The sequence below is a fragment of the Schistocerca nitens genome, chromosome 3 (assembly GCF_023898315.1).
Source record: "Schistocerca nitens isolate TAMUIC-IGC-003100 chromosome 3, iqSchNite1.1, whole genome shotgun sequence".
NCBI lineage: Eukaryota > Metazoa > Arthropoda > Insecta > Orthoptera > Acrididae > Schistocerca > Schistocerca nitens.
Genome location: NC_064616.1, coordinates 84,901,114 through 84,924,184, shown reverse-complemented (window position 1 = coordinate 84,924,184; position 23,071 = coordinate 84,901,114). Strand labels below are relative to the sequence as shown.

Below are 23,071 nucleotides of genomic sequence, written 5' to 3'. Positions count from 1 at the left end.
TACTTAACAGCTGAACTAAGTTAATAATAATTGGCTCCTTCTACTGACCCCCAGACTCCGATGATATAGTTGCTGAACAGTTCAGAGAAAATTTGAGTCTTGTAACAAATAAATACCTCACTCATATGATTATAGTTGGTGGGGACTTCAACTTTCCCTCAATATGTTGGCAAAAATACTTGTTCAAAACCGGTGGTAGGCAGAAAACATCTTCTGAGATTTTCCTAAATACTTTCTCCGAAAATTATTTCGAGCAGTTAGTCCACGAACACACGCAAATTGTAAATGGTTGCGAAAACACTCTTGACCTCTTAGCCACAAACAATCCAGAGCTAATAGAGAGCATCATGACTGATACAGGGATTAGTGATCACAAGGTCATTGTAGCTAGGCTCAATACTGTTTCTTCCAAATCCACCAGAAACAAACGCAAAATAATTTTATTTAAAAAAGCGGATAAAGTGTCACTAGAAGCTTTCCTAAGAGACAATCTCCATTCCTTCCGAACTGACAATGCAAATGTAGACGAGATGTGGCTCTAATTCAGAGATATAGTAGCAACAGCAATTGAGAGATTCATACCTCATAAATTGGTAAGAGAGGGAACTGATCCCCCATGGTACACAAAACAGGTCCAAACACTGTTGCAGAGGCAACAGAAAAAGCATGCGAAGTTCAGAAGAATGCGAAATCCCGAAGATTGGCTAAAATTTACAGATGCGCGAAATTTGGCACAGACTTCAATGCGAGATGCCTTTAATAGGCTCCACAATGAAACATTGTCTCGAAATTTGGTAGAAAATCTGAAGAAATTCTGGTCGTATGTAAAGTACACAAGCGGCAAGATGCAGTCAATACCTTCGCTGCACAATGCCGATGGTACTGTTACCGACAACTGTGCCGCTAAATCGGAGTTATTGACCGCAGTTTTCCGAAATTCCTTCACCAGGGAAGACGAATGGAATATTCCAGAATTTGAAACACGAACAGCTGCTAGCATGAGTTTCTTAGAAGTAGATACCTTAGGGGTTGTGAAGCAACGCAAATCGCATGGTACGGGCAAGCCTTCAGGTCCAGATTGTGTACCGATTAGGTTCCTTTCAGATTACGCTGATACAATAGCTCCCTACTTAGCAATCATATACAACTGCTCGCTCACCAATAGATCTGTACCTACAGATTGAAAAATTGTGCAGGTCGCACCAGTGTTTAAGAAGGGTAGTAGGAGTAATCCATCGAACTACAGACCTATATCATTGATGTTGGTTTGCAGTAGGGTTTTGGAGCATATACTGTATTCAAACATTATGAATCACCTCGAAGGGAACGATCTATCGATACGTAATCAGCATGGTTTCAGAAAACATCATTCTTGTGCAACGCAGCTAGCTCTTTATTCGCACGAAGTAATGGCCCCTATCGACAGGGGATCTCAAGTTGATTCCGTATTTCTAGATTTCCGGAAAGCTTTTGACACCGTTTCTCACGAGCGACTTCTGATCAAGCTGCGGGCCTATGGGGTATCGTCTCAGTTGTGCGACTGGATTCATGATTTCCTGTCAGGAAGGTCGCAGTTCATAGTAATACACGGCAAATCATCGAGTAAAACTGAAGTGATATCAGGTGTTCCCCAGGGAAGTGTCCTGGGACCTCTGCTGTTACTGATCTATATAAATGACCTGGGTGACAATCTGAGCAGTTCTCTTAGGTTGTTCACAGATGATGCTGTAATTTACCGTCTAGTAAGGTCATCCGAAAACCAGTATCAGTTGCAAAGCGAAGTAGAAAAGATTGGTGTATGGTGTGGCAGGTGGCAGTTGACGCTAAATAACGAAAAGTGTGAGGTGATCCACATGAGTTCCAAAAGAAATCTGTTGGAATTCGATTACTCGATAAATAGTACAATTCTCAAGGCTGTCAATTCAACTAAGTACCTGGATGTTAAAATTACAAACAACTTCCGTTGGAAAGACCACATAGATAATATTGTGGGGAAGGCAAGCCAAAGGTTGCGTTTCATTGGCAGGACACTTAGAAGATGCAACAAGTCCACTAAAGAGACAGCTTACACTACACTCGTTCGTTCTCTGTTAGAATATTGCTGCGTGGTGTGGGATCCTTACCAGGTGGGATTGACGGAGGACATCGAAAGGGTGCTAAAAAGGGCAGCTCATTTTGTATTATCACGTAATAGGGGAGAGAGTGTGACAGATATGATACGCGAGTTGGGGTGGAAGTCATTAAAGCAAAGACGTTTTTCGTCGCGGCGAGATCTATTTACGAAATTTCAGTCACCAACTTTCTCTTCCGAATGCGAAAATATTTTGTTGAGTGCAACCTACATAGGTAGGAATGATCATCAAAATAAAATAAGAGAAATCAGAGCTCGAACAGAAAGGTTTAGGTGTTCGTTTTTCCCGCATGCTGTTCAGGAGTGGAATGGTAGAGAGATAGTATGATTGTAGTTCGATGAATCCTCTGCCGAGCACTTAAATGTGAATTGCAGAGTAATCGTGTAGATGTGGATGAAAACAGTGATAGGTGCTTGATGGGCAGCTGACTTGTTGCTGTTGTGGAATGCACTGGTGTTCTGAATATACATACCTCAGTAATGAGGTATTGCTTGTATTCTCTTTCCTGTCTCTGTAGACAATGGTGTTTACATTGCCTATTTGGAGCCACAGTAGATATTTTGAAGTATGTGACATCTCCACCAACAGTCTTGCATTGAAACCACAATAGAGTCCAAATTGGAATGGGTCATCAGTGAAATACAACACTTAGCACTGGAAGCTCGTTTATTATGAACACCAAAGTACAGCCAGAACTGAACTGGGCAGAGAATGCTGCTATTTATACAAACACCAAATGTTCTAGAATATACATATATTACAAACATAAGAAATTTTGAGAACCTTCCAGAAATGGTACATACTAAATATCAAAGAACTGCTGATGGGCAGGTTTGAGCTGGTGATCTGCAGCACACAGTCAGCCATGCTAATCAGTATGCTACACTGTGTTCACCACAACTCAGCAATGTTTCTATTGAGTCACGATGTGCACTGTCTATACTTGACTATCTTCCACTTTCACACTATCATCCTTTCAGGTGAATATTTGTTTTTCAAGTTTCAAGAAGTAGGTGTTTATTTTCTTGCCACAATTATTAAATAGTAATATCTTACTACTTTTTAGCCCTTTCATTCATCATCAGTGATGTGGTTATAGCCTTAAAGTCTAAGATTCCCACATCCTATTTCATTGAATGACAGTGTGGACCTGTTTGTTGTTGACAGTTCTGATATGTTTCTCTCACATGTGCAATGTCTCACCATTTGCTCGAGATCACGTTCGTGGGAGATGATTACAACACTGTGACAAAACTCTGTTCCCGTACTACTCATGTAACTTACAAATTGAAATATCCCATTATAACTGTACAATGTTCATTTCCATCATATGCACTAATGTCTTACTTTCTATGGAGTTTTCAAACACTGATACTTAAAGTATGTGGCTAGTGGAAACCTCCACTTACTACACTATGTGATCAAAAGTATCCGGACACCCCCAAAAACTGAGCGAGGTGGCGCAGTGGTTAGCACACTGGACTCGCATTTGGGAGGACAACGGTTCAATCCCGCGTCCACCCATCCTGATTTAGGTTTTCTGTGATCTCTCTAAATCGTTCCAGGCAAATGCCGGGATGGTTCCCTACAAAGCGCACAGCCGACTTCCTTCCACATCCTTCCCTAATCCGATGAGACTGATGACCTCGCTGTTGGGTCTCTTCCCCCAAAAAACAACAACAACAACAACAACAACAACAACAACCCCCCCAGAAACATGAGAGTTTCATATTAGGTGCACTGCGCTGCCACCTACTGCCAGGTACTCCATATCAGCGTCCTCAGTAGTCATTAGACATCCTGAGAGAGCAGAATGGGGCGCATCTCAGAACTCACGGACTTCGAACATGGTCAGGTGATTGGGTGTCACACGTCTGTACGTGAGATTTCCATACTCCTAAACATCTCTAGTTCCACTGTTTCCAATGTGATAGTGAAATGGAAATGTGAAAGGACACGTACGGCACAAAATCGTACAGGCTGACCTCGTCTGTTGACTGATAGAGACTACCGACAGTTGAAGAGGGTCGTAATGTGTAATAGACAGACATCTATCCAGACTTATCACACAAGAATTTCAGACTGCATCAGTATCCATTGCAAGCACTATGACAGTTAGGTGGGAAGTGAGAGAACTTGTATTTCATGGTTGAGCAGCTGCTCATAAGCTACACATCACACCGCTACATGCCAGACGCTGCCTCGCTTGGTATAAGGAGTAGAAACATTGGACAGTTGAACAATGGAAAAACGTTGTGTGGAATGACGAATCACGGTACACAATGTGGTGATCCGATGGCAGGGTGTGGGCATAGCGAATGCCTGGTGAACGTAATCTGCCAGCATGTGTAGTGCCAACAGTAAAATTCGGAGGTGGTGATTTTATGGTGGTGTCGTGTTTTTCATGGAGGGGGCTTGCTTCCCACTATTGAAGAACAATTCAGGGACAGTGATTATATCTTTCATCATGACCAAACACCTTTTCATAATGCAGGGCCTGTGGTGGAGTTGTTACACGACAATAACATCCCTGTGATGGACTGGCCTGCACAGAATCTAGACATGAATCGTATAGAACACCTTTGGGATATTTTGGAACTCTGACTTCATGCCAGGCCTCACCGACCGACATCGATACCTCCCCTCAGTGCAGCACTCCATGAAGAATGGGCTGCCATTCCCCAAGAAACCTTCCAGCACCTGACTGAACGTGAGGCTGCAAGAGTGGAAGCTGTGATCAGGGCTAAGGGTGGGTCAACACCATATTGAATTCCAGCATTACCGATGGAGGACACCCTGAACTTGTATGTCATTTTCAGCCAGGTGTCCGGATACTTTTGATCACATAGTGTATGTTTGCTAATCTTTGACACTTATGTTCATCTGGATTATCTCACAGTATGACTGTGTATTTACCTAATTAAAAATTATGGTGTTTTATTATGGCAATAAATATACCACAACCATTGGAATATTCTGGATAAACATGAAACTGTCCACCGGTAGTTGAGATCAAGAAATCGAAAATATAACAACAAAATTGATGGAGCTTCTGGTTTGAGCCTCCCACACAATTCAAATTAGAGGACGTCACTTGGTGCTGAAGATGATCCTACAAATTCTGAGCTCTGCTTCCATTCGACAGGCAAGGCTAGCAGCCTTCACCACATCCGTTAGCAGCCAAAAGGAATTGAGAGTGGCCTATATTTTAATTGGTGCTGGCATGAGCCATATCTTGCACCTGGCTTTACCCAATTCATTGAGTAACTGCCTGCAGAGCTTCATCCATATCCTGGGTGAGACACCCTGCCAAACATACTGAGCACATACTAGGGTGCCAACACTTGAACATTCAACAATAAACAGTCCCTCCCTCTGAACAAGTCTGAACCCAATCCCAACAGATGATGTGACCCGCGTTGGTTGAGATAAACTTTCTCCAATGGGCAACATGTCGTATCTCTTGTTAAGGTGTACAGGAACAACCATATTGCTAGGACCTGCCTTTTTCTTCCACTCCTTCCACTCAGATATCTGTGACCAGTTCACTGTACACAATTCTTTATTATGTGAGAATGGCTAAAAAAGATCTTTTAAAACATATCTTAAGGTGCAGTGCCATCAGAGCTACCAGAGAAGCCAGATGCATCATATCTGTCACTAAAATTTCACCTTCATAGCTGCAGCCCAGGGCAGCATCCCAAAGCGTTTCATACGTACATGACACAACTTTTAGCTGTTTTCATACAACAGCTAACCTCTGTCAATCCACAGATCAATAATACAACCTATAAGCATCTCTGACTGCAGGTAGACCTCATTAAGCATATAAAAAATTAAAAGATCTAAAGCTGTCTAACCTAAGAGTTTAAAGAATTGAAAGACTGTGTTACCCTTCCTGCTGAAGAACACTAAAACACGTTAACTATGACTAAAGCTGGCATGAGTGGGCAGTACTAAGATCTGAGAGGTGATGGTAACGGCCATAAACGCGTGAATAAACGAAAAAAGAACAAGATGGTAATGTGCTTACTACAGCTGTTCTGCAGAATAAGGATAACCAGGTTAAATGTGCTAAATACAAACAAACAAATAGGAGATGTTAAAAATCCTCACTGAGCACAAACTAAACCTAGTTACTGCTCTATGAAGAAACGTGCAGCAAAGTAATGGAACATTCTGTGCAAATTATGTTTTGCAACTGGTGTGAGTAGTGCTGCCGGTTACTGCCAATTGTGGGATCTGATACACTACTGACATGTTGTTCACTGGTTGTGTATGCAGTTTGAATTGGTAAACAGTGGCATTTATGGTGAATTGCAAGTAGATTGCATAATGTAATAACGTGGAAGCCTAGGTCTTGTAAATACACAAACAAGTAAAGAAAAAAAGCATTACTGTACACAGACATGAAGAGCTGCTGTTCAGTTTCACACAGAAGTGTTGTGATGAATGTCAGCCACAGAGAACTTCAGCTGTTGTAAGTCTCACTGCTTTTTACTGCTTACAGGACCGTCAGACACATTCCTTTTATTCATCTTTGCTATTTGATGTGTTCGTATCAATCTCAGTGTTTGAATTCTTGATATTACCCTCTGCACTTATTTTCAGTTATAAGGGACAATCTCTGAAGGTGTGGTGAAACTTCTATCTTGTGAGAGGAGTATTATCCAATTCACATCTACCAGTTCTGGGTGCCAGAGCTGATGTCACACAGAAGCACAAGCATATCTTTCTGATATGTCTAAAACACTGAATAAAGATGACAGTGTTAATTTGGATAAAGTTTTATGCATTATTCTTCATCCATCCAATTCACAAAAACATGACCTTGCAGAAAGAGACATGTCTTCTTTTAATTGCTAATTAATTTTCTCTAATATATTTCAATTTTCATTTTAATTATCAATATATTCAAAGGCTTAGCAGTTATTTACAACATAGCAATACGTTGAAACTGTCAGTATGATAAACTGACTGTGTGTGTTGTCCATAAGCTATACAAACAACTGTGCTGAACTTTGCTTTGTTCGTGATTTCGCTATTTTTCTATGGAGTCAGAGAAATTAAGAAAGTTAGCTAAATTTGTAAAGGCTTATTCATGAGGAATCAAATAATAGAAGAGAGTCTTTAATATTAGATATTACAGTAGAGGTCAGCAGAAAGAGTAAAAGAAAGCAAATGTATGTTACAGGTTGCAGAATTCTGACAATATTGTTAAGACACCAGTGCAAGTAATGTTATAACTAATATTCTTTCTCATTCCTGACAATACAACAGATCTTATATTTCCAATAGTGGACTCCTTTATGTACCCACCACCTCTTCCAGTTCCACTATTATTATTATTATTATTATTATGAAAATACATTGTACATTACAGTCTGTTTTGTTATTATTATTATTATTATTATTATTATTTTGTACTTAATAGATGAGACTGATATAATTTGTGGACTTGAAAGTATTGTAACTGCTATAAAACTTGTGTTATGGTGATAACAACCTCAGAAGTTGAATGCACATAACTCACTCTCTCTCTCTCTCTCTCTCTCTCTCTCTCTCTCTCTCTCTCTCTTGTGTGTGTGTGTGTGTGTGTGTGTGTGTGTGTGTGTGTGTGTGTGTGTGTGTGTACGTACTTCATAATATAATTACATAGGTGTAAAGTTTTTTGGTGGTTCATCTTTCAGCATCTGGAAGTAGAGTGGCAAGTGAGACCAGCACTTCAGTTGCAGAGCCAGCTGTTGCTTCTGGTGGTTTGACTCAACCACCGTCAGAGAGGAGTGAAACAATTGGTTCTGATAATGTTGATTCATATTCACTGCAAACAACAGATTCAGCTTCAAGGGAATCGAGGTTCGTCATAAATTTGCGAAGCCTCTTTATTTAGTAGCAGTCAGTACTGCTTTAGAACATAAGACTACACACAAAGAAAGGTTAATGTAATGTATTACTGTATTTTACTATTGTATTTGTGTGCATATATGTTGTTGTATCTAGGCTCATATAAACGGTTTTAAAGGGTACAGGAAGGACTTTAGCACTTACTTAGTATAGAGACATTTACCTCATTGTTAGAGGCGATATAGCAGTTGCAATACCAACAACTTGTCATTGATTATCTCAGACTTCCACACCGACAAACCAGTGATTTTCCTGTCATAGTTTGCTACCATCAAATGTCGTGCTTCATCTTGTTTATTTGGGTGGGGCAGAATGTATAACCCTGTTTCGGCATACTGATTTTTTTGTCTGTGGTTCCCATAAATAACTTTTGTGTGAATATCAGTATTGTTCCACAAATTTGACCACAATGAAGTCCACACTGAACTTCATGGCTTTAATTCAGTTGATCTAGTATTCTATCTCCTACAGCCTTCGCATCAATGTGAAATTATATTCTAACAAAGAATAAATACAAAAGAAAGTATTTACTCTAATTTGGCATATTGAGAAACTTTTTAAAAAAAACATCCAAAATTGCCTAACAAAATTCTGTACTATTGTAGATATATAGATGATACATTAATTTTGTTTAAATGTGCAGGGAACAAAGTAGACAATTTCCACTCACAATGGAACAGTCTGCATAAAAATGTAACATTTACAGTCAGAGATGAACAGGATAATAAGGTAAATTTTCTAAATCTTGAAGTCACAAAAACAAGCTAATGCAGAAATTCAGCATCTACCAAAAACAGACAGCCACAGACTATATATTACACAATATCTCTTGTCGTTCAAAAGCACACACAGAAGCATATTTTTCAACATTTATAGAGATAATAATAAAGTATGCAATGACTAAAGAAAACATAACATCTGAATTAAAGGCAGTAAGAAGAATAACAAAAAATAATGGTTATAATCCCACTACAGTCAACAATATTTGTATCAGACAACTACACACAGATGAAAATAAAATGAAAGACAACATTACATTAACAAGGACAAATTGTAGCAAAATGCACAATTCACTGTCATTCCATAGCGGGGAAAATTTTCAGACAAAATAAGACTTCCACTGCAGAAAACAAACCTACAAACAGGCTTCTGAACACACAACACATTGTGATGAAAATGTTTTCATAACATAGAATAGTTATGCAAATGTGTGTGGTCAGGAGCTTAAAAGTTAATACGCAATGACTGCAAAAATTTACACAGGACAAACTGGACGAAATTTCAAAACAAGATTTAGTGAACATCTGAATGTGACCGGCACAATCCTATCTTTAGCTAGTATGCACTTACAAGATCAAAACAGCACAGCCAGTGGTATGACACGAGGCCTATCAATCCTACATATTGCTGAATAAGGCAGCTTACTAAATATATTGAAAGAAATAAAAATTTTCCCTTGTATAAAAAAGGCCTGACATTATTTTGGACAGTCTGACTGATCTATAAAAAAGAAAAAAAATCATAAAAAATTTCACTAATATTCTTTAATGACAACATATCTCTTTGTTTCACTAACAGAGATTATACAAAATAGAACATTATATACATTGTATGATATGTAACAATAAATAATCTTTGCTTGTACAGAAATTGCAAATAGCAGCCGATTATATTTTCATTAAAAAACAACTTATGTAGATTGCATAGATGTACATATAAAAATCATTTAATCATATTATTACATGATTATTACAAAAAATTGTCATTGGCACATCCTAGAAAACATTAAGTATAAGGCAAGTCACATTATAATGATATGAAAAATCATGTACGCATAAAACACTACTAAGAGTATATACACTTTAAGTAATGTATTATAAGAAATATGTGTCTTTTGTAATGTAGATACTGCCAATGATGGGCAGTGCCTAAAACTAGTCCATTAAAATAAACCAGTACAAAAAACAGTTTCTGTCAAACACCTATTAATGTGACATTTGCGCAACCCTTTCAAGACGCTATCCATTCCATTCAGCTGCTGCTCTTCTAAGTCCTTTACTGTCTCTGATAGAATTACAATGTCATCAGCAAACTTCAAACTTTCACACTTCTTCCTGAACTTCAGTTTCCTTTCCTAATATCTCCATGGTTTCTTTACTGTTTGCTCAACATGCAGACTGGACAACATTGGGAATAGGCTATAACCCTGTCTCATTCCCTTCTCTTCCACTCCATCTGTTTTGTGCCCTTCACCTCTTATAAGTGCAGTCTGGTTTCTGCACAAGTTGTAAGTAATCTTTTGCTTCCTATATTTTATGCTTGTTACCTTCAGAATTTCATAGTATGTATTCCAATCAACATTACCAAAAACTTTCTCTAAGTCTACCAGTGCTATAAATGTCAGTTTGCCTTTCTTTGGCCTATCTTCAAAGAGTAGTCATAGGTTCAGTATTGCCTCACATGTTTCCTACATTTCTTCGGAAGCTGAGATCGGCATCTACAGTCAGTACTCTTGTAAGTACTTTATGTCTGTATTTTACAAACCAAGACTTATTTAACTGATAGTTTGATGATGTTCATACCTGTCAACACCTGCCTTCTTTGAAATGGCTTCTTGAAGTTTGAGGGTATTTCACCTGTCTCGTATATAGTGTGCATCAGATGGTATAGTTTTTTCTTAGTTGACTCTCCTAAGGATGCCAATAACTCTGAAGAATTGTCATCTGCTCCAGGGGCCTTGTTTTGACATAGCTCTTTCAGTGCTCTGTCAGTTTCTTCTCACGGCATCGTATCTCCCATTTCATCTCCTTTTCTCCTTTCTGTAATATTGCCCTCAATTTCATTTCCCTTGTATAACCCATCCACGTTATTACTCCACCTTTTAGCTTTACTTTCTGTGGTCAGCACTGATATGTCATCGAAGCTCTTGATAATCACACTGCTGCTTCTCTTTTCTCCAATTTCCTATAGTCAGTATGTATCTCTCCACTAGTTATGCATGCTTCTGCATCATTGAATTTCTTGTCTAGCTATTCCTGGTTCACCATTTTGCACTTCCTACAAGTCCCATTTTTTAGTTGTCTGTATTCCCTTTTTCCTGCTTCATTTGCTTCATATTTATAATTTCACCTTATTCATTTGAATTCAGTATGTCTTGCATTATTCAATGAATTTTACTGGACTTTGTCTTCACGCCTGCTGCCTTCACTATTTCATCTTGTGAAGTTACACATTGCTCTTCTATTGTGTCCCTTTGTCCTGTTTGTCAGTCGTTGCCTAATACTCCCTTTGAAACTCTTAACAAATTTTGGTTCTTTCAACTTGCCCACATCCCATCTTTAAATTTTTACTACCTTTCCGCAATTTCTACATTTTTAATCGGCAGTTCATAACCAATAAATTGTGGCCCACTTCTGCCCCTTAAAATATTTTGCAGTTTAAAATCTGATTTTGAAATCTCACTCTTTCCATTATGTAATCTATTTGAAATATTCCTGTCTCTCCAGGGCTCTTCCAAGTATACAACCTTCTTTTATGATTTTTAAACAAAATATTTGTATTGATTAAGTTATGCTCTGTGCAGAATTCTACCAGGTGGCTTGCTCTTTCATTCCTTTCCCCCATTCCATGTTATCTTATTATTTTTCCTTTTCTTTCTTTTCCCACTCCTGACTTCCAGTCTTCTATAACAATTAAATTTTTGCCTCACGTAACTGTCTGAATAAATTCTTTTATCTCATCATACATTCTTTCAGTCTCTCTGTCTGCAGAGCCGTTTGGCATATAAACTTGTACTGTCGTCGTGGGTGTTAGTTTTGTGTATATCTTGGCTATGATAATGTGTTCACTATGCTGATCATAGAAGTTTACCCATCTTCATATTTTTGTATTCATTATTAGTCTACTGTATTACACCAATTTAATTTTGTACTTATAGCCCTGTACTCGTCTGACGTCATTCTGATAACAGTTGAATGTTGAATTCTGACCATCCCCCTTCTTTCAGATGCATCATCTGTGAAAGTAATGTGCCAGAGTATTAGTATATTACTTGGTCAATAATGATACTGTCGTGCATAAGTCATAAGCCATTTTCATGGAAAGGTCACAAAACAAAAAGTTTTGTGCTATTAACACTATCTTAGGAGTCATTGGACAAGAGCAGTGATCAAAATTAGTGTTTCACTGTAGTGGTATCCAGTCAGCAGTTTGTTTTACAGATGAATGCTGAGGCTGTGGAGAAATTTGATAGGTGAACTGGTTTGGTCCAGAACACTCCAGTTAGTTAAAATTACAACTTCTTCCTGGAAGCTTTGTTATTTATTTTCAAAAGTATTGTGTCGGTGTACCTGAGTGTGAAAATTTTCTCAAGTAGTGACATAGTGACTAAAATAGGTTATTAATTTTCCATAACCTGTAATAAGTTGGTACTCGTGTAGTAGGGTAATTCAAACAATGAGTTTAGAGTCAGAAACATAACAACACATTGAATCCATAGATAATCCATTATTCACACATATGTACTGTATTGGTATTTTGTGTATATTCTTAACTGTCACAGTTCATTGTTCGCATTTTCTTCTTCTGTATCTTTTGTATTTATCTAAAGTTCTGAGTTATATTGTCTTTAAACCTGGCAAAGTGTTACATTATTGTATATTTGAGAATAACATCGTCGCCATAGTATATTTTGTTTTACTGTGACTGTTCCAGTAACATACGGAGAGAGGCCAGCACCAAAGAGCGTGAACGACGTGTGGCAGATGATCAAGATGTGCAAGATAGAGAACTCCGCAGGCACGAATATTACGACTCTCACAGCCAGTCACCCGGGCGTTATCGTGATGAAAGGGAACCGAGGCGATCATATGAACATGATAGACCTCACGAATCCGAAGACAGAGGGCATTATCGTCGTCGATCACGGGAGGATGAGCGTGGAGGACGTCGTAGAGGAAGGTACTATGCATGTAACTTTTACCGAGTTTAAAATTATGTTGTTTTTAATGACTTGTGTAGGTTAAATGAGTGAATAAAAATATTTTAATCATTGTTTCAGCTATGAAAGATCAGAAGATGATGCAGACACAGAAGATTGTTTAAGTGACCGTGATAGACGTGAAAGACCTGTACCACGAGAAGGGTATGAGAGGTATAGAAGACGTGGGGACAGAGAGAGAGATGAAAGGGAAGGACAGGAAAAGCGACATAGGGAACATGTAGATCACAGGTATTGACCATTCCTGCTGTCATAGTGATGAACCCAGCTAGTAATCTGTGTGTGTGTGTGTGTGTGTGTGTGTGTGTGTGTGTGTGTGTGTAACTATTTGTATTTTTTATTTTATGTGGGAGATATCCATGGAATATTGTCATACTTAAATGTGGTCCTCTAATTTTTAGTTACAGTTTGGGAAATGGAATAGTATTTTATTATGTATTAATACCAATAAAGTTGACAGTTTTGGTGGGTTTTGCTTCTGGTTAGGATGGTACCTGGATCTGGGAAGGTGATAATGCAAAATGCAAGAAAATAACTAAGAGGGGATGACTGAGACTGAAGACTAAATGTGAATTTTAAAGGGACTAGTAAATTTCAGTAATGTAAAACCAGCAACTTTTTAAAAGCCTTAGTTACTTCATCTTGTGAGTGAACCTATAGTTATTGCCTATTTTATGTAAATGAGTTGTGTGTTGAATGACAGAACTTTGTGAGGAAACTTTCGACCAAGCAGCAATGTGCAGTACTTGTTGGTTGCACTTCTTAACACAGCACTGGCATGGATAGGTTATTGTGGTGGTAAAGTAATGTCCAGAATGTGAGATAAAGTGTTACTAAGGGGACTGAAAATGGCTCACTCTTGATGGTGAACACAAAAATACAAAGATAATGTTTCTTCGGGCATGCCTAGGGGTTTTGATTTTGTTTGTTTCTGTATTGACACGTCACCCTTCAATGTTTAAAAAACAATGTCTGAAAGCTGTGGACATAGGTTTTTTAATATCTGTTCCCCACATACGATTTGATATGAAAGGCATGATGGCGATGGAAAATTTCATTGCTGGACTGGTAATTGTTCACTGGAAAGTAACATTTATATGTTGATGGATGGTGTTATTGTAGGACCATAGTGAACAGTTTTGCAATGAATTAAGAAAAATGCTGTAATAATTCGCAGTCGGAGAACATGCATTGTGATCGAGGAAGACAAAAATATTTAATTTTGCAAGAAAGCAAATTGTATAATTAAGTTTAATGAAAGCATTTTACTTCAGTTCAAGAGCCTCAGCATCAGCATAGAGAAGCAAGTATTGAAAAGTTTGTAATTACTGGAGCAACATTAGTACAGTCCCAATTCTTGCATACAGTAACATGATATAAAAATATAGGTGTATGTACGGCATATCTATGAGATATCTAAAAAGGTTTCAGGTTTCTCAATAAATGAGTAGATACTGTATTTTGCTGCAGCTATTTGTAAGTGTTCGTAAAACAAAACGTATCCAGTTTATCATCGGAATACAGAAAATAGCACATTGAAGATGGCATTAGATGTTTCAGAGTTAACCACTTAAGAGGACATGAGGTATGTGTCTAGATATGCACTCTCTGTCTGTTGGCATTTTCCTGAGCCTCTCTGAATTCATCTGGAAGAGCTGTTCTTTGTTACAGGCTGCTCTTTCAGGTGTATTTATTTCTTCTAACACAGTTCTGGGATATAGTTTCCCTCTACTTTATTAAAGTGTGTTCACATGATGCTTTTTTTGTGTTCAGCTTTGCATGTACTCATAAATTTCCAACAGCACACTTATGCATGTGCATGTGTAATTTCCTGCAAGTGGAGGTCATGTGTTAAGCACATTACTTCCCATCTTAGGTGTGCATTTTAGCAGACAATAGGCAGCTGGGGCCCATGTGTGTTTCGTTGTGTAGTGTTGAATTTATGCTATGAACCAGGTTATGTGCGATAATCTCTGACACCAAAGGAAGCATGCTTAAATTTATAGATGATTACAGCCAAAGAAAAGTCATATAGAATGCCACTTCTAAAGATTACTCGAATAAAAAAAAACTGAAATGTGATCCCCCTAGCATCAGGTATCAGATAAAGGGTCTCCATTCGTGTTACTGAAATGAATAAGATACAGTAAATTTCGAAATAGGAAAACGGAGAAGAATAAGCCACAAATTTATGAAGAGTGTATATGAAAGCTGTGGATGAATATTGATTCTGTGGTGACTTAATAGCACAGCAACTTAACTTAGAAGTAGATATCCTCGGAGTAGTGAAGCAACTTAAATCACTTAATAAAGGCAAGTCTTCTGGTCCAGACTGTATACCAGTTAGGTTCCTTTCAGAGTATGCCGATGCAGTTGTTCTGTTCTTAACACTCTCGTACAACCACTTGCTCGACGAAAGATCTGTACACAAAGACTGGAAAATTGCACAGGTCACACCAATATTCAAGAGAGGCAGTAGGAGGAATCGACTAAATTACGTCCATATCATTAACATTGATATGCAGCAGAATTTTTGAACATAATGTATTACTTCGAACAGAACGGTCTAGTGACACACATTCAAAACGGATTTAGAAAACATTGTTCTTGGGAAACACGACAAGCTCTTTACTCACACAAAGTATTGAGTGCTATTGACAAGGAATTTCAGATTGATTCCGTATTTTTAGATTTCAGAAGTCTTTTGACACTGTATGTTACAGCGGCTGGTAGTATCTCAGTTATATGACTGGATTTGTGATTTCCTGTCAGAGAGGTCACAGGTCGTAGCAGTAGATGGAAAGTCATTGAGTAAAACAGAACTGATTTCTTTTATTACCCATGGTGTTATAGGCCCTCTGCTATTCCTTATCGATATAAACAATTTAGAAGATAATCTGAGCAGCCATTTTAGGTTATTTGCAGATGATGCTGTCATTTATCATCTAGTTAAATCATCAGAAGATCAAAACATATTGCAAAACAACTTAGAAAAGATTCTTTATGGTGTAAAAATTGGCAGTTGAGCCTAAATACTGAAAAGTGTGAGGCCATATACACGAGTGCTAAAAGGAATCCGCTAAACTTCGGCTACACCATAAATCAGTCAAATCTAAAGGCCAAAAACTCAAGTAAATACCTACGAATTACAATTATGGACAACTTAAATTGGAAAGAACAGATAGGAAATGTTGTGGGGAAGGCGAACCAAAGACTGCATTTATTGGCAGAACACTTAGAAGATGCAACGTATCTACTAAAGAGACTGCCTACACTACATTTGTCCATCTCCTTTTGGAGTACTGCTACGTGGTGTGGGACCCTTACCAGACAGGATTAATGGAGTACATTACAGCACGTTTTGTATTATCAAGAAATGGCGGAGAGAACGTATCTGACATGATACAAGATTTGGGGTGGACTTCATTAAAACAAAGGCGTTTTTTGTTGTGGCGGAATCTTCTCACGAAATTTCAATCACTAACTTTCTCCTCCAAATGTGAAAACATTTTGTTGATGCCACCATACATAAGGAGAAATGGTCATCAAAATAAAATAAGGAAAATTGGAACTCGCATATAAAGATGTAGGTGTTTATTTTTTCCATGCGCTGTTCGAGGTTGGAATGGGAGAGAATTATTCTGAAGGTGTTTTGATGAACCCTCTGGCAGGCATTTAAGTGTGATTTGTAGAGTATCCATGTCTAGATGAACTGAGGAACCTGACATCTTAACAAAAGAAATGCTGGCGTATGTACAGCTCCTCAAGAAACTACTATAAACAGTAATAAAGGACACCGATGATGCAGAAATACAGAATTGGAAAACACAACCTGCATTCTAGTGGTAAAATCTCATGTTTGTCGAGTCTGAGGATGTTAATCTACATATTAATCTATCTTTCCTTATTAAAATTGTGTAAACAATAGTTTTTTAAAAATAAAATGCGAATGACGCATTAGAAGTTAATTAACTTTCAAATAATGACTTCAAACCTCCCATAAGTAGTTTTCAGTTTTGGGAATAATGCCCAAAATGCTTTGTTTTTAAATGCAAAATAAATCGTTCACACTGGTATGTAAGTCACCGGTTACGAGCTAACAAAGTGTTATTGCCAGCCTTACCACAGTTTCCCAAGCATAAAATCTAAAATCTTTCTGTGAAGTTCTCCTAAAACTTGCACCCAAAACATTGTCACCACTTTGTATTTCTCATACCTCCAATAGTTGTTTACGTACAGTTGCATTTGCATTATTATTTTTTTTTTTCCTGCCATCTTTTCATCAAAATAAACACAGCACACACTCCCAAGCAAAGTAGGGGATCCATAGCAGATTGCTCGCACAATGAGGCAATGTGTGGACACAAGAAAGTTCATGATACATGCATTCTTCCCATAAATTTTTGTCCATGCCCTTTTATTCCCATGCGCCTGCGATTGTGATGTGAGGAAACAGACATCATGTGGACTTACGTTTACTACATTACTCAAACTGTCTCACTCTGGATTGACTTTGATAAATGATTGTTGTACTCTAATCATCCCCATTTCATTTTTTTGTGTCTAATTACTTTGTCATTATAACGTTTTGCTGCATTATAACGCTACTGTTAGTAAAAGTAACTATCGCCTAGAAAATTTCAAAAATGCCTATGGTGGATCACTACCTGGAGCAATTTGTAATACACATTGGTGTCTCTTTCAGTGTTTCACATGTGCTTTTCACTACCATGAACTTAGCTGAAATTGCATTTCTCTTTGCTCGGCACCCTATACATCACATCTGAAGTCCATTGTATTATATGTCAAAAATTGAATATTTATCTCCTAGCAGTGTGGTTATGTAGTGGATTTATCTCATGAGCTCAGTAGTAGGTAAAGCAGAGGCAGACTATGGTCCACTGGTAGGATACTGAGACACTATCAGCCTATAAAAGAAATTGCTTACAAAACTGTTGTGTGACGCAGTCTAGAATATTGCTGAAATGTGTGGGACCTACACTAAATAGAATTAACAGTGGTATTGAATCTATACAAGGAAGTAGAGCATAAATGTTACACATGTTTGTTTGACCCACGTGGGAATGCCGTTAAAATCCTGGAACTCCTAAACTGGCAGATACTTAAAGGTACACACAAAAAATTCTACGAAAGCCTAATTTCAAAGTTCAAAGAATTGGAATTAAGGAAGATATATAGGAAGACAGAGCTTTTGACAATTTGACTGGGAATACAGTCTTTGAAGGTAGTATGGATAAAATACAAGGACTGAAAGGTTACCTAAAACTTGTACAGAACCCAAACTGTGGTAATGAGTCAAAAGACATTAAAGGGGAGTTGTAGTTGCAAAGGGAATTGGACATAGTTTTAACAGCCTATCCCTAAGTTATTCAATCTGTACATTGAGTGAGCAGTAAAGGAAACCACAGATAAATTTTTAAAGGGAATTAAAGCGCAGGGAGAAGAAACAAACCAATGTCTCTTTTAAAAAGAGGCAGAACAGAAATGTTGAAAAATTGGGCATTGAAAAGGGATCCAAAAACTTGTTGCTTTGAACCTTATTTGTGATTTTCATTTTTTGTATCCTAATGAAAGGCCCTGTTGCTTAGTTGCTGTTGATATTTTTTTAACTTCTTGATTATGGAATAAATTTAAAAAATATAATAACAAAATTTATAAATTTGGTTTGATGACCCTCTTCCTGAGTAGCTGAAACATAAGTCCCCACCCCCTTACCACCACCCTCCATCCACCCTCCCCCGCGTCATAAGCATATTGTAATTTAAGAGACAATTGACTGTTACACCAGATGTGGTTTGCTTTTATTTACAAAGCATCACATCAGTGGTGGTTATGTAAATACACCATACATAATACATTCTTACATCTTGATACTTACGGATTAAAAACCGCAAGTAACTTCTTCATAAGCAAAATTATTTTTAATCTGTCGGCAACCAAATGTAATGTATTGTGGATAGTGTGTTTACAGACCCACTAATGGTGATAATTTTGTAAATAAAAGCAAAAAGTGACTGCTGAAACAGTCTCAATAGCAATATGCTTACATACAATAATTGAAGAATTATAAGCATTGGCAGTGGAAAATTTTGTACTTCTAAGTTTTTGAACTGAACGTATTTTTTCACAGATTTATTCATAAATTGTAGATATTGCTACTATATATTTTTTCCTTCAGATCATCAGGGAGGGAGCGTGAGAGGAGACGACATGATAGAGACAGAACAGATTTTGGAAGAGATGAATATTATGGAAGGTACTATGATGATGATCCATACAAAAGGGAGAACCATCGGTAAGTCAAATGTGTAGTATTTGTTTGTTTTCTGAAAGAGAGTTTTCTTTGTTTTGTGAAATTATCTCTATCTTAATCTGTCCAGGTCACGTCCAACGAGTAGGTCCGGTTCTAGACCTGACTATGATGATTATCGAAGACCAGACTACCACGGATATGGTATACTTCTTTATTTACAAACAATAACTGTTTTACTAAACTGTCAATTTTTGAATGTAATATTACCATATTTTACTCATGTGTGATGTTTTTTAAAACTCCTTGTGATAATATTTCAGTTACAAAGTCTTCCACCCCTTGACACTTCCAAATACTGAAAAGAATGTATTCTATCCCTTTTGTTAAACAAAATAATATTTATACTGTGTGTAATCAATGAGATAGTAAGGATTTAGTAATCATTGAAACAAATATTATAGGTATTGCAACCATTAGGTCAATAGACTTTGATTGGCGCATTTTTTTCTGCCTTATCTGCAATCTTAAAATGATAAATTTTCACATCTCCATGTTGACAAATGGTAGGTAGGAATTACTGCCTGTACATTTTTCTTTGCCCTTCAGCTTCTTACGTCACAATATGAGTTAATGGTTACAACACTGAACCCATACCCTGGATGAATAGGATTCTCTGACCATTCGTATTTAAGTTTCCCGTGGTTTCCTATGCTAGGACAGTTTCTTACATGAGACCCCAGTTCCTCCTCCTCCTCTTCCTCCCCCTCTTCCTCCCCCCCTCCATAACCCTTTCCCCCATTCATTTTGCATCCTTTTCTAATCTGAGCTTGTGTTTCATCTCTAGCATCCTTGACGTTGATAGGGCATGGAATCCTAAACTTTGTGCTTTCCTTTTTCCTTTTAGGTAGCCATCTCTGTGTAACAAGAGCTGGAGGTTATTGCACAATACTGAATTGTGTTGATAGCACAATCTCAATTTTGAATGTCATTTGTCTTCAAAATGGCTAATCCTCAGAGGAACTGTTGACTTTGATTAAATGGAACACCCAAACATTAATTACTTCAACATGTTATTTTTAATTCTGTAGTTGGTTCTACAAAATACACATAACACAGCGCAGTTCTCTTATTCAGACTACTACATGAGAAAAGCTCAGATACATATATTTTCTGTTCCTTGCAGGCATTGTGTACAAAGGATAACTTCCTTCGTCTGTTTAATGCACTAATACTCTTCCGATGTTTCCACTTACCTCTCTGCAATTGTGGTGGATACATTTCAGTGAATACCATTTCACAAGTTTTTCTTTTTTGTCTCAACATCCAATGACGTCATTATAAATTGCCTAATGGTTCATGTATAAGAACAGTAGTTATATTTGCATGTGCCCTGAATTCCATTACTTTCTCCAGTTGATTTGACTTTGTGCGTACCCACAAACGGTGCCTCGTTTGGCTCTCCAAAATTCTGTATAAGTATGAAGTATGACGCTAATTGAAACAATAAGAAAAATGCGTGTTACTTGCACAGTTAGATTTCAAGACATCTGTGATGTCTGATCCATGACTGTGTCACACATTGCATTGAAATCTGGGCAACAATTTTGACACCTTTTTTTTTATGAACAAACAGTGTATATAATTGTCATTTCCACTTCACACACACACACACACACACACACACACACACACACACATACACACACACACACAATGCTATTTTTTGGTTTTTTGGATGATGGAATGGTTGTGGTGGGGTAGTTGCAGATGGGGTGGGGAGGGGGAAAGGGTGCAGGAAACGGGAGGCAGGGAGAAGGACAGGGTGTGAGTGGCCAGCAGCTTGGAAGGTGGTCATCAGGTGGAAGGGTGTAGGCGTATGGGCTGGCACAGTTGTAGCAGCTGGTGGGAAGTGGAAGATGCTGAAAGTGATATGAATTGGGAGGGGCTGACAGAACGGAGGAAGACGAAGCTTTCGGGTGGAGGTTAAAGGACAGTGGGTTACCTGAGATTGAGGCTAGGATTTATTGTAAGGATAACTCCCGTCTGCTTAGTTCAGAGAAGCTGGTGTTGGAGGGAAGGATCCAGATGGCTTGGGATGTGAAGCAGTCATTGAAATTGAGCATCTTGTGCCACAACTGTTCCTGAGAACAGTTTAGTGGTGGCCATTCATCCTGGTGGACAGCTGGTTGGAAGTCATAAGAATATAAATGGCTGTGCAGTGTTTGCAGAAGTGTTGGTATAAGACATGGCTGCTTACACAGGTGGCTCAGCCTTGATGCAGTAGGATAAGCCTGTGACATCCCTGTGGCAAGAGGCTGGGAGTGGGAGTGGCATAGGAGTGGACTAGGAAACTGTGCAAGGTGGATGGGCAATGGAACACCTCTTTAGGATGGGTGGGAAGGATCTTTGGTAGGATGTCCCTCATTTCAGGGCAGGATGAGAGATTATCAAAGCCCTGGTGAAGGATATGGTTCAGGTGTTCCAGTACAGGGTGATATTTGGTGACAGGGGGGATGCTCCTCTGTAGGTGATTCGTGGTGGTGGTGGGAGGAGGATTTTGTGTGTGTGTGTGTGTGTGTGTGTGTGTGTGTGTGTGTGTGTCACAGGAAATCTGTTTATGGAGTAGGTTTGGGGGCATTGCATGTCTGCAAATGCCTTTGCGAGGACGTAGATGTACTGGAAAGGGAGTTCTCATCACTGCAGATGTGTCATCCGTGACTGGCTAGACTGTATGGGAGGCATTTTTTGGTGTGGAAGGGATGGCAGCTGTCGAAATGCAGGTACTGTTGGTGGTTAGTGGGTTCAGTGTGGACAGAGCCATCAGAGAGGTGGGATCAATGTTCAGGAAGGTGGCACATTAGACAAAGGAGGACCAGGTGAAGCAGGGGAGAGAAAAAGTGTTGCAGTTGTGAAGGAATTTGGACAGGGTGTCTTGGCCCTTGGCCCGGATCATGAAGATATCATCAGTGACACTGACCCAGACTAGGGGTTGGGAGTTTTGTGAGGCTAGGAAGGTTTCCTCTAGATGGCCCATAAATAAGTTGGCATACCTGTAGGGGTGTGCCATGTGGGTGTCCATGGCTGTGACACTGATTTGTTTGTATACCTTCCCTTTAAAGAAAGTAATTGTGTGCCAGGATATAGTTGGTAAGGTTTGTGAGGTACTGAGTTAGGAGTCTGATGGGACATTTGAAAAGATAGTGTTTGATAGCAGTGAAGCCATGCGCATGAGATGTTGATGTGGCATCAACAGTGATGAACAGGGATCCACGAGGTAAATGGGCGGAGATGGTGGAAAGATGGTAAGGGAAGTGGTTAGTATCTTTGATGTGGAAGGCTGGGTTTTGGGCATTTGGTTGGAGGTGTTGATCAGCAAGAGTGGAAATTCTTTCAGTGGGAGTGCAGTAGCCAGCTGCAGTGGGGCATCCAGGATTATTTGGTTTGTGAATTTTGGGGAGCATGTAGAAGGTGTGTGGGATGATGTTTGGGTGAGGAGGGAGATGAACTCATGTGAGAGGTTCTAGGATTTCATTGGTGATGGGAGGTTATGTTGGACTTCTGGGATGGGATCAGTCAGGCAGAGTTTGTTGGTGGAGGAATCAGTTGGTGTTGGCATTTTGTCAGGTAGTCACTGCGACTATTCACAACAGTGGTGGAGCCTTTGTCTACAGGGAAGATGATTAGGTCTGGTTCTGTTTTCAGGTTGTGTATGGCTGTCTTTTCTTCCGCCAAAAAGTTAATGTCTTTAGGAAGGGACATAGG

At 38.6% G+C, this 23,071-nt stretch overlaps 1 protein-coding gene across 3 annotated transcripts in view; it reads left to right on the top strand.

The window, feature by feature from the left end:
• LOC126248053 (protein transport protein Sec16A-like) overlaps positions 1-23,071 on the top strand; it is a 252,926-nt gene that overhangs the window by 86,305 nt on the left and 143,550 nt on the right. For all 3 annotated transcript variants that reach the window (XM_049948690.1, XM_049948689.1, XM_049948688.1), the window contains exons 6-10: positions 7,823-7,988; positions 12,750-12,995; positions 13,096-13,266; positions 19,235-19,351; positions 19,437-19,510. In XM_049948690.1, the coding sequence (XP_049804647.1) occupies positions 7,823-7,988; positions 12,750-12,995; positions 13,096-13,266; positions 19,235-19,351; positions 19,437-19,510 (774 nt within the window). The remainder of the gene's footprint in view (positions 1-7,822; positions 7,989-12,749; positions 12,996-13,095; positions 13,267-19,234; positions 19,352-19,436; positions 19,511-23,071) is intronic.